The 12,253-nt window shown below is 39.2% G+C and overlaps 1 protein-coding gene across 1 annotated transcript in view; it reads right to left on the bottom strand.

Moving 5' to 3' along the window:
* The window catches only part of PNLIPRP3 (pancreatic lipase related protein 3), a 50,297-nt gene that overhangs the window by 21,928 nt on the left and 16,116 nt on the right, over nucleotides 1-12,253 (bottom strand). The window contains exons 4-5 of the mRNA XM_015148308.3: nucleotides 12,040-12,171; nucleotides 208-316 (exon numbers count right to left, since the gene is read on the bottom strand). Coding sequence (XP_015003794.2) covers nucleotides 208-316; nucleotides 12,040-12,171 — 241 coding nt within the window. The remainder of the gene's footprint in view (nucleotides 1-207; nucleotides 317-12,039; nucleotides 12,172-12,253) is intronic.

The following is a 12,253-nucleotide window of genomic DNA, read 5'->3' as shown; positions in this document are numbered from 1 at the left end:
GTCACCAAAGACAATGCTGCGATGAACACCCTTGAAGTGAATCTGCACATTTTTGCTTTGAAAACACTTTCCTGTTTTATTTCATCGGAATCACATTTTGTAGTATCTTACATTTTCTTCTGCAGTATTACTTGGTGTTCAGATACTTGATACTGTGTGTAAATAATATTTAAACATACTCAAGGCCCAACTGCAGGGCATGCTTACCAGTTATTCTTCCAAGGCCTGGTATCCTTGACCCAGCTTCCCCAGCCAGGTGTGCTCCCAAGCTGTGGCCAATCAAGTGCACTTTAGAAGGGGAATATCCAAATTTTTTCTGAAAGTATTGTTTAACAGAATAAGTATTTTTAAAACAGCGGTGGAATAGCTTAAATATGCTTTAAAAATAGAAAAAAAAAAAGGATGAACATGGTTCTCCCTTTTGCACGTAAGATGGGGACTGGTAAAGTCACAAAGTGACACCTCTGCCTACATCCTTATCCAACTACAGGAGAACAGATGGGCTTGGAAGAATGCCTTCTGTAGGAGCTCTTCTGCCTGTGCTAAGGGGCTGGCCTGTGGTCCTTGGAAACAGGAGAACAGCCCCAGCAACTATATCTGTGGCTTCTAGCTCCATGCTGATCCTTCCTGAGGCCCAATCCTTTCAGCATGCTCACAACATGCATCAAAGGCAGCTCATTCCTACACTGTTATCCACCTTGCCTGTGTCTGTATCCTTCAGGTTAAGGCAACACTAGAAAATGTATGGGATAACTTTGGTTTTAAAACAGGAGCTTTTAAGAATATTCACAAACTCAAATAATGCAATATCAAGAAAGCAAATGATCCAATTGAAAATGGGCAAAGGATTTGAATAGTTCTCAAAAGAAGACATACAAATGGCCAACAGATTTATGAAAAAATGTTGAACATCCCTAATCATTAGGGAAATGCAAAACAGCATCACAATGAGATATCACCTCACATCTGTTAGAATGGCTATTATAAATAAAAGATAACAAGAGCTGTCAAAGATTTGGAGAAAAGGGAAAACTTGTACACTGGTGGAGGGAATATAAATAGGTAGAGCCATTATGGAAAATAATATGGAGGTTCCTCGAAAAACTAAAAATAGAATTACTATATGATCTATCAATCTAACTTCTGGGAATACATGCAAAGATATCAAAATCATTATGCTGAAGAAGAGATATTTGCACTTCCATTTCATTGCAGCATTATACATAATAGCCAAAATATGGAATCAACCTGTGTCCATCAATGAATTAATGGATAAAGAAAATATGTTATACCTACATGATGAAAAAGGAAATTATGTCATTTGTGACAACATGGATGAACCGGGAAGACATGCTAAGTGAAAGAAGCCAGGCATAGAAGGACAAACACTGGACTGGACATGGTGGCTCACGCCTGAAAATCCCAGCACTTTGGGAGGCAGAGGAGGGTGGATCATGAGGTCAGGAGATTGAGACCATCCTGGCCAACACGGTGAAACCCCGTCTCTACCAAAAGAAAAATACAAAAAATTAGCCGGATGTGGTGGCAAGTGCCTATAGTCCCAGCTACTTGGGAGGCTGGGGCAGGAGAATGGCATGAACCCTGGAGGCGGAGCTTGCTGTGAGCAGAGGTCGTGCCACTGCACTCCAGCCTGGGCGACAGAGCTAGACTCTGTCTCAAAAAAAAGAAAGACAAACACTGCATAACCTCACTTAATATGTGGAATTTTAAAAAGTCAAACTACATAAGTAGAGGATAATAGTAGTTATCAGGGGCTGAGATTGGGGTGTTGGGAATAGGGAGATATTGATTAGTGGGTATAAAGCTTCAGTTACACAGGAGGAGTAAGTTTCTGAGATGTATTGCTTAGCATTAATAATAATGCATTATATATTTCAAAATTGCTAAGAGTAGATTTAAAACATTCTCATTATTAAAAAATGTTATGTCGGCTGGGTGCAGTGGCTCATGTCTGTAATCCCAGCACTTTGGGAGGTCAAGACAGGCGGATCATGAGGTCAGGAGTTCAAAAACAGCCTGACCAACATAGTGAAACCCCGTCTCTACTAAAAAAAATAGAAACATTAGCCAGGCGTGGTAGTATGTGCCTGTAATCCCAGCTACTCGGGAGGCTGAGGCAGGAGAATCGCTTGAACCCAGGAGGCGGAGGTTGCAGTGAGATGAGATAGCGCCCCTGCACTCCAGCCTGGGTGAAACAGTGAGACTCCATCTCAAAAAAAAAAAAAATGCTCTGTGAAGATGTGAAGTGACAGATATGTTTAGATTTATGTAATCATTCCACCATGTATACACGTATACATATATCAAACCATCACAATGTACCCCATAAGTATGTACAATTATTATTTGTCAATTAAAAACAAAATCTTAAATAAAAAAGAATATTCACAAAATAGATTATACATCTAGAGTTTAAACAAAAGTGTGATAGGGAACAAAGGAGCAAGCATTTAAAAATGTTTTTAAATATCAGACTAAATTTAATGTGAAATCTACCATCTTAACAAAATCTTAATTGTATGACCCAGTTTTGCTAATTACAGGCATGATGTTGTTCAGAAGATCTCTAGAATTTACTCATCTTGCATGATTGAAACTTTATACCCATTGAATAGCAACTCTATTTCTCTTTTCTTTTGCCCACCTCCTGGAAAGAAGCATTCCATTCTTTGCTGCTATGAGTTCGGCTATTTTAGATACCTTATGTAAGTGGAATCATACAATATTTGTCCTTCTGTGACGGGCTCATTTCACTTAGCATAATGTCCTACAGGTTCATCTGTTTTGTTGCATATAACAGGATTTTCTTCTTTCCTAAAGTTGAATAATATTCCATTGTGTATATATACATTTTCTTCATCTGTTCTTTTGTTCATGGACATGTATGTTGTTTCCATGTCTTGATTATTGTAAATAATGCTTCAATGGACATGGAAGTGGAGATACCTATTCTAGATCTTAATCTCAGTCTTTTGGATAAGTACCTAGAAGTGTGATTGCTGGATCATATGGTAGTTTTATTTTTAATTTTTTGAGGAATCTTCATAGTGTTTTACATAATGGCTGTACCATTTTACATTCCCACCAACAGTGTACAAGGGTTTCAATTTCTCCCAATTCTCAACACTTATAAGCTTTTTTTTTTATAATAGCCGTTCTAAAAGACGTAAGATGGTATCTCACCATGAATTTGATTTGCTTTTCCCTGATGATTAGTAATGTTCAATAGTTTTTCATAAACCGGTTGGTTATTTGTGTGTCTTCTTTTAAAAAATGACTATTTAGGTCGGGCACGGTGGCTCATGCCTGTAATCCCAGCACTTTGGGAGGCAGAGGTGGGCAGATCACGAGGTCAGGAGATTGAGACCATCCTAGCTAACACGGTGAAACCTCATCTCTACTAAAAATCCAAAAAAAAAAAAAAATTAGCTGGGTGTGGTGGCAGTCGCCTGTAGTCCCAGCTACTCGGAAGGCTGAGGCAGGAGAACGGCATGAACCCAGGAGGCAGAGCTTGTAGTGAGCCAAGATCATGCCACTGCACTCCAGCCTGGGTGACTGTGCAAGACTCCGTCTCAAAAAAAAAAAAAAAAAAAAAGACTATTTAAGTCCTATGCCCATTTTAAAACCAGGTTATTTGTCTTTTTGTTATTAAGTTGTTGGAGTTCCTTATATATTTTGGATTTAAGCCCTTATCAGATATATGATAACATATATAGTTTGCAAATATTTTCTTCCACTCCATAGGTTGCCTTTTCACTGTGTTAATTGTTTCCTTTCCTGGGAAGAAGCTTTTTAGTTGGATGTAGTCCCCTGTGTTCATTCTTGCATTACTATAAGGAAATACCTAAGGCTGAGTAATTTATAGAAAGAGGTTTAATTGACTTATGGTTCCATAGGCTATATACATAGCACAGTGCTGGCATCTGCTTCTGGTGAGGCCTCAGGGAGCTTAGAATCATCAGGGAAGGCAAAGGAGGAGTTAGTGTATCGTAGAGTGAGAGCAGCAGTAAGAGGCAAGTGGGGAGGGACCATGCTCTTTACAATCAGATCTTGTGTGAACTGAGTGAGAACTCACTCATCAGCAAGGTGGTGGCACTAAACCATTCATGAGGGATTCATCCCCCTGAATTAATTAATACCTTCCACTAAACCCCATCTCCAAACTGGGGATGACATTTCAATATGAGATTTGGAGGCGACACACATCCAAACCATATCATTCCACCCCACCCCCCTACACCTCATGTCCTTTTCACATTGCAAAATACAATCATCCCTTCTTACTATTCCCCCAAAATGTTAATCATTCTAGCATCAACTCAAAGTTCAAAGTCAAAAGTCTCATCTGAGACTCAAGGCCAAGATATAATGGTGGTACAGGAATTGGGTAAACAGTTCAATTCCAAAAAAGAAAAATTGACCAAAAGAAAGAGGTAATAGGCCCCATGCAAATCTGAAACCCAGCAGGTCAGGCATTAAATCTTAAAGCTCCAACATAATCCTTGACTCCATGTCCCACATCCTGGTGTGAGGAGTGGGCTCCCAAGACCTTGGGCAGCCCTGCTCCTGTAGCTTCTCTGGGTGTGACCCACATACTGCTCTCTGGGGTTGGAGATGAGTGCCTGCCAGTTTTTATAATCATGGATCTTCCAGCGGATCTAACATTCTGGGGTCTGGAGGGCAGGAGCCCCTTCCCACAGATCCACTAGGCAGTTCCTCAGTGGAGACTCTGTGTAGGGGTTCAATCTCACATTTCTTCTTGGCATTTCCTTAGTAGAGTTTCTCTGTGGGGGCTCGGCCCCTGCAGCAGGCTTCTGCCTGGGCACACAGACTTATCTATACATCCTCTGAAATCTAGTTGGAAGCTGCCAAGCTTCCTTCACACTTGCATTCTGAGCATCTGCAGATTTAACACCATTTGAAAACTAACAAGGCTCATGGCTTGCACCCTCCAGAGCTGTGTTCTAAGCTGTACCTGGGACCCTTGGAGCTGAGGGTGGAGCCTGAGTAGCTGGGATGCAGGGAGCAGTGTTCTGAAGGCTGAGCAGGGCAGTGGTACCCTAGGCCTGGGTTCTGAAATCGTTCTTTCCTTTTAGGCATCTGGGCCTGCGATGGGAGGGGCTGCCTCAAAGATCTCTGAAATGCCTTTCAGGCCTTTTCCCCATTGTCTTGGATAGTAGCACCCGACTCCTTTTTAGTCATGCTAATCTCTCTAGCAAGTGGTTGCTCCACAGCCCACTTACATTCTTCTCCTGAAAAAGCTTTTTCTTTGTCTGCCACATGGCTAGGCCAGGCTGCAAATTTTCCAAACTTCAATGTTCTGCTTCCCTTTGAAATATAAGTTCCAACTTTAAGTCATTTATTTGCTCCCATATCTGATTGTAGATTGTTAGAAGCAGTCAGATCATATATTGAATGCTTTGCTGCTTAGAAACTTCTTCTGCTAGATACCTGAAGTCATTACTCTTAAGTTCAACATACTGCAGATTCCCACGGTGTGGACACAATGCAGCTAAGCACTTCGGAAGGGTGTAACATGGGTGACCCTTACTCCAGTTCCCAATAACGTTGTCATTTCTGAGACCTCATCAGCCTGGATTTCACTATCCGTATCTCTATCAACATTTTGGTCACAACCATTTAACAAGTCTCTAAGAAGTTTAAAACTTTCCCTCATCTTCCTGTATTATTCTGAGCCCCACAAACTCTCCCAACATCTGCTAATTTCCCAGCTCCAAAGTCACTTCCACATTCTGAAGTATCTTTACAGCAATGCCCTGCTCCTTTTTACTATATATTTTTTTTTGTGTGTGTTAGTTCATTCTTGTGTTGCTATGAAGAAATATCTAAGGTTGGGTAATTCATAAAGAAAAGAGGTTTAATTGGCTCATCGTTTTGTAGGCTATGCATAAGGCATAGTGCCAACATCTGCTTATGTCTGGAAGCTTATGATTATGGTGGAAGGCAAAGGTGGGGCTGGGCTATCACATGGCAAGAGCAGGAGCAAGAGAGTAAGCGGCGAGGTTCCATGCTCTTTTAAATAAACAGATAGTATGTGAACTAACTGAGCAAGAACTCACTCATCATCAAGAGGATGGCACTAAGCCATTCATGGGAGATCCACCGCTATGATTCAATACCTCCCACTATGCCCACCTCCAAATTTATGACCACATTTCAACATAAGATTTGGAGGGGACATGCATCCAAACCACATCTTCTTCCTTGTCTATTTTTGCTTTTGCTGCCTGTGATTTTGGTGAAATATCCAGGAAATCATTGTCAGGTCCAATGTCATAAAGCTTTTCTTCTATGTTTTCTTCTAGGAGTTTTATAGTTTTAGGTGTTATGATTGTCTTTAATCTATTTCAAATTGATTTTTTTTTGTGTGTGTATAGTGTAAGATAAAGGTCCAATTTAATTCCTTTTTATGTGGATATCCAGCTTTCCCAATGCCAGTTGTAGGAAGAGCCTATCCTTTCTTCATTGTATATTCTTGGCACTCCTGTGGAAGATCAGTTGACCATACATGCATGAGTTTCCTTCTGAGATTTCTATTCTGTCTTTATGCCAGTGCCACACTACTTTAATTACTGTAATTTCATAATAAATTTTGAAAACAGGAACTGTGATGATTCCAGCTTAGTTCTTCTTTCTCAAGATTGTTTTGACTATTCAGGGTCCTTTGTGATTCCGTATACATTTCGCAATTGTTTTTACTATTTCCGTTAAAAAATGCCATTGGAATTTTGATAGGTATTACATTGAATCTGTAGATAGCTTTGGATAGTATGAACATTTTGATAATATTGACTCTTGATTCACGAACACAGGATGTCTTTCCATTGATTTGTGTCTTCTTTAATACAAGTCTGTTCATATTTTCTATTTCTTCATGATTCAACCTTGGTAGGCTGTATGTTTCTAGGAATTTATCTATTACTTCTAGGTTATCTTAAATCTTGTTGTGTAATTATTTATACTAGTCTCATGTTCCTTTTATTTCTGTGGCCTCAATAATCATGTCTCCTTTTTATTTCTTAGTTTTTCAAATGTTGGTCTTCTCAAGTTTTTTTTTAGTCTAGCTAAAGGTTTGTAAGTGTTGTTCATCTTTTCAACAAACGAACTTGCAGTTTTGTTCATTTCTTAACATTGTTTTTGTATTCACTATTTTTTTCATTTCTGCTGTAATTTTTATTATTTCCATTCTTCTGCTGACTTTAGAATAAGTTTATTCTCCTTTATCTAGTTCAGGGGTATCCAATTTTTTGGTTTCCCTATGCCACAGTGGAAGAAGAATTGTCATGGGCCACACATAAAATAAATTAACACTAATGATATCTGATGAGTTTTAAAAAAAGGTCAATGCATAAATCTCATAATGTTTTCAGAAAGTTTACAAATTTGTGTTGGGCCACATTCAAAGCAGTTCTGGGTTGTGGGTTGGGTAAGCTTGATCTAGTTCTTTTATGTGTAAAGTTAGGTTGTTGAATGGAGACCTTTTGTCTCTTTAAATTTAGGTGTTTGTCACTATAAACTTCCTTCTTAGTCTGCTTTTGCTGAATCCCAAAAGTTTTGGTATGTTGTGTTTTTGTTTTCATCTGTCTCATGGTATTTTATAATTTCTCTTTTGATTCATTATTTGACCCATTGGTTGTTTAAAAGTTTTCTGTTTAATTTGCACATATTTGTGTATTTTCCAGTTTTCCTTTTGCTATCGAATTCTATTTTCATTCTACTGTGGTCAAGAAAGATACTTGGTACTATTGCAGTCTTCTTTAGTTGGCTAAGATTTTGTTCTAACCTAATTTGTGATCTATCTTGGAGAAGGTTCTGTGTGTACTTGAGAAGAAAGTGTATTCTGCTGTTGTTGGGGGAAATATTCTATGCCCATGTTTTAGGTCCATTTGGTCTATAGTGTTGTTCAAGTTGCTGTTCAAATAAGTTTTCTTCTTATTTGTTTTCCATCTGGGTGATATATCCATTATTGAAAAGCAGATAATGAAAACTACCATTATTTGACTGCTATGTATTTCTCCCTTCCATTCTGTTAATGTTTGCTTGTATATTTAGGTACTCTGGTGTTGGGTGCATATATATTTATAATTATTATATCTTCCTGGTGATTCGATTCTTTTATCATTATATAATGACCTTTGTCACTTGTGATACTTTCTGACTTAAAGTCTATTTTTTGTCAGATACAAGTACAGTCATTTGTTTTCTTATGGTTACCATTTGTGTTGATTATTCTTTTCCATCTCTTCACTTTAAACCTATGTGTGTCTCTAAAATATAAAATGAATCTCTTGTAGACAGCATGTAGTTAAATCTTTTCAAAACTATTTATTCAATCACTCTATATCTTTTGATTAGAGATGATTAGAGAGTTTAATACATGTTTAATGCAAGTTTAATACATGTTTGTCTATTTTTGCTTTTGCTGCCTGTGATTTTGGTGAAATATCCAGGAAATAATTGTCAAGTCCAATATCATAAAGCTTTTCTTCTATGTTTTCTTCTAGGAGTTTTATAGTTTTAGGTGTTGTGATTGTCTTTAATCTACTTCAATTTGATGGGTTTTTTTGTGTGTGTATAGTGCTGCTTACTCTGCTGCCTAGGCTGGAATGCAGTCTGTTACCTAGGCTGGAGTGCAGTGGCACCATCTCAGCTCATTGCAACCTCCACCTCCCAGGTCCAAGCGATTCTTGTGTCTTAGCCTCCCATGTAGCTGGGATTACAGGTGCGCCACCATGACCGGGTAATTTTTTGTATTTTTAGTAGAGATGCGGTTTCACCATGTTGGCCAGGTTTCTCTCGGCTTCCTGACGTCAAGTGATCTGCCTGCCTTGGCCTCCTAAAGTGCTGTGATTACAGGCACGGGTCACCACACCCGGCCTTCAATTATTATATTCTTTTGCTCCAAGATTTGTTTGGTACTTTTTATATTTGTTTAATCTTCTTGTTGAAATTGTCACTTTGTTCATGCAATATTCTCCTGACCTCATTTAACATTTTTATGATGGTTAGTTTGAATTCTCTGTCAGTTAAACATATATCTCTGTTTTGTTAGGGTTTGTTTCTGCAGATGAATCTGTTTCTTTGGTATATATTGTTTCTTCATTTTCCTTGACTCTTTATGTTGGTATTTGCACATTAGAAAAAGCAACCACCTCTGCCAGGGTGTTCATGGATTGTTCTTTGTGGGAGAAGACTCTCACCAATCAGCCTAGCCAATAGTTCTGGGCACCTGTCAAACCTTTGTGCTGGTTCAAACCACTATCTTTATTCTTAGCAGCCTTCAGCATCTGGAGTAAGCTGAGTGCCATCAGCACTTCCAAGAGAGTCAAGACAGAAATCAGTCTCTCAGGCAGCCCGTGGAAAAGTTGGAACTTTTGATTTGCAGTCTAACTCTTTTCCTCCCAAGGAAAACATGGGATCGAGGGTATTCTACCCAATCACTTTGTCTGCACTGAGCTAGGGGAAGGGGCTATAGTGACTGCTTTAATGCCATCTTTCTTCCTATCTTTGTTCTCATTGGCCCCTAGGTACTAAAGTATTCTGGGTTCTATCAATGCTCCAAGACATGTGATATTGAAGTGATTACCCTGAGCAGCCCCCAGAAAAACTGAAACATTGGGTATGAAGTCCCACTTTTTCCATCCACAAGGTGAAGCGGGAAGCTAGGAGTTTCCTTCAGATCATATGGTGCTGGGTCAGGGGTAGAAGTTAAGACAAGAAGGTATCTCAAATTTTCCTCCTGCCTTCATTGTAGCTGGTTTTATATTTACCCAGGATGTAAGAGCCTTTCAACTAGTTTCTGAATTTCTCACAAAGAAAATTTGTCTGCGTGTTGTTGTTGAATCAGTGTGCTTGCTGGAGAAAGAAGGATCTAGATCTTCCTACTCTATTATCTTAATAATTTCACTCCTGAGAAAGCATATTTTAGTTTCACCTAAGTTTCAGGCTCTCATAATTATCACAAAAATCAAACAATTGATTTTACTTGCATACATTTTTCATTTGATCAAATGTTCCATTTTTTCCACCAGTTATGACAGTTTTATAAGTCACAGAATAAAGAATATTTTCTTTCTCATTTACATATGTGAATAACTGCCAATGAATGCTACATGGTCATTAGGACATCCCTTTCTCTACTGTTGCCACTATTTGTTTGTTTGTTTGTTTTTGAGACAGAGTCTCACACTCTCGCCCAGGCGGGAGTGCAGTGGCGCTGTCTCGGCTTACTGCAAGTTCCGCCTCCCCGGTTCACACCATTCTTCTGCCTCAGCCTCCCGAGTAGCTGGGACTACAGGCGCCTGCCACCACTCCCGGCTAATTTTTTGTATTTTCAGTAGAGATAGGTTTTCACCATGTTAGCCAGGATGGTCTCCATCTCCTGACCTTGTGATCCACCCACCTTGGCCTCCTAAAGTGCTGGGATTACAGGTGTGAGCCACCACGCCTGGCCGACTGTCGCCACTATTTTAAATGTCTATTTCCTTTCCTATCTCCTTATGTAGGCTGGTATTTGAGATCATTCTCAGCCCTTATCCCCTTCATTGTTCTCCTTCTTCCCCATCTTCCTACCCCATTCCCAGGCACCTGCTTGCCCCAGAACCAATCCAGGTGGTGAATTGTGGTGGCCTAGTAACTTGTGATGAGATGACAGAAAGAGAGGTGAAGAAGAGTGTCAGCTGTTCTTTTAGCTGCTCCTTCTTTAAACTTGAATCCTGAATTATCCCCAGAGGCCCCGGAGCCCACTCACCCTAAACCCTTTTCCCACTCAAGGTGGCCTATTCAATTCAATCAACATTTAATTCCACAAACATTTTCCCCCTCAGTTCTGCAAACATCTCCTGTCAGCTTCCTATGAACCAATATTATTTATTTACTGGACATAGGAAAACCCACAGCTCAGGCCCTAAGATCAATGAAGAAATTCGCAAAAGCTTTTTTTTTTTTTTCTAAAGAGAAGATGAAGATGAATCTGATTTCATCCTTTGTACACAAAGACTGTCTCTAAAGATCTTGTACCCTAGTCTTCCCTGACAGAGTGGGAAGAGAAGATAGAGAAGTGCCGGGGCATAAATGAGTCTTTGGATCCCTAATTTCTTCTTCAGGATGTTTACTGACAGTCGTGATGTTCAAATATCACCCAACCTGGTTGCTCATCCAATTTGTTTCTGCTCCTGCCACTTTCCATTCTACTGCCTTGCATTTTCTTCACCCACTACTTGTCACCAACTGACATTTTCTTGTTCATTGGTTTCTGTGTGTGCCTCCATTGCCTACTAGAGTGTACATTTTGTCAGTGCAGAAACGCTGTCTTACTTACAAGTCATATCTTCCATGCCCAGCCCACAGTAAGTGCAGAGTGAAATATATATTTGTTGAATGAATGAATGAACCCTCCTTAAAAATCTGAACGGATTATGCATCTTCAGATTTTACTACCCTGCATTTTAGGGTGGGAAATTACTTTTTGGAAAGCATTTGGAGATTCGTAAATGTCGCAGAGTATAGGCCTAATAAATAGCAAGATCTATTTTATTCTTTTAGAGAATATGTGGGTTAAATAGTTGTGTCTAAACTGGCTTACAGACCTAACTAATTCACAGGCACAGAGCCCTCTTTTTGTGTGAAAATACGTGTCATATTCTAAACAAAAAATATTTGTAAGATGGTAACAATGTATAATTTTAAGGATAGATTTACAATGTGATGAAACTGATTGAGATGGTCTAACATGCTGACCAGGGCACTGACCTTGCGGGGGTAGTTTTCAGTGATGAGCCTGTGTAGACACACTGCCACCTAGTGATGATTCAAATAACCACAGACTCGACTACGAAGAAACTTTTCCTTTTCTGTCTACCATGTACAAATGCTTATTATTTCACGTGGTCAGTACTTGTCTAAGCTAATAAAGAAAGACATTCAATTGTCCCAACTTCTGAGTGTTAATATCCAAAACCAATTCAATATAATTTTTAAAAAATCAAGTCTTCTTACCACGAGAACATCAATAAAATAAGCCACCTCAGCACCAACAACACGGAGATTGTTTACAGCATGGATGTATTCCCGTGAACCGTAGATCCAATCTAAATTAATGCAGTTTATATCTTCCAGCTGTAGCAACACCTGGCACAAAGATTCACATAAATATTAAAGAAATAAGTGTTCAAGGAAACCGACGTGTCTTAACACTTGATTCCATAATAAG

This window comes from Macaca mulatta, chromosome 9, assembly GCF_049350105.2.
Source record: "Macaca mulatta isolate MMU2019108-1 chromosome 9, T2T-MMU8v2.0, whole genome shotgun sequence".
In the NCBI taxonomy this organism is placed as follows: Eukaryota; Metazoa; Chordata; class Mammalia; order Primates; family Cercopithecidae; genus Macaca; species Macaca mulatta.
The sequence above is the reverse complement of the archived record's forward strand: the minus strand, read 5'-3'. Positions and strand labels throughout refer to the sequence as shown.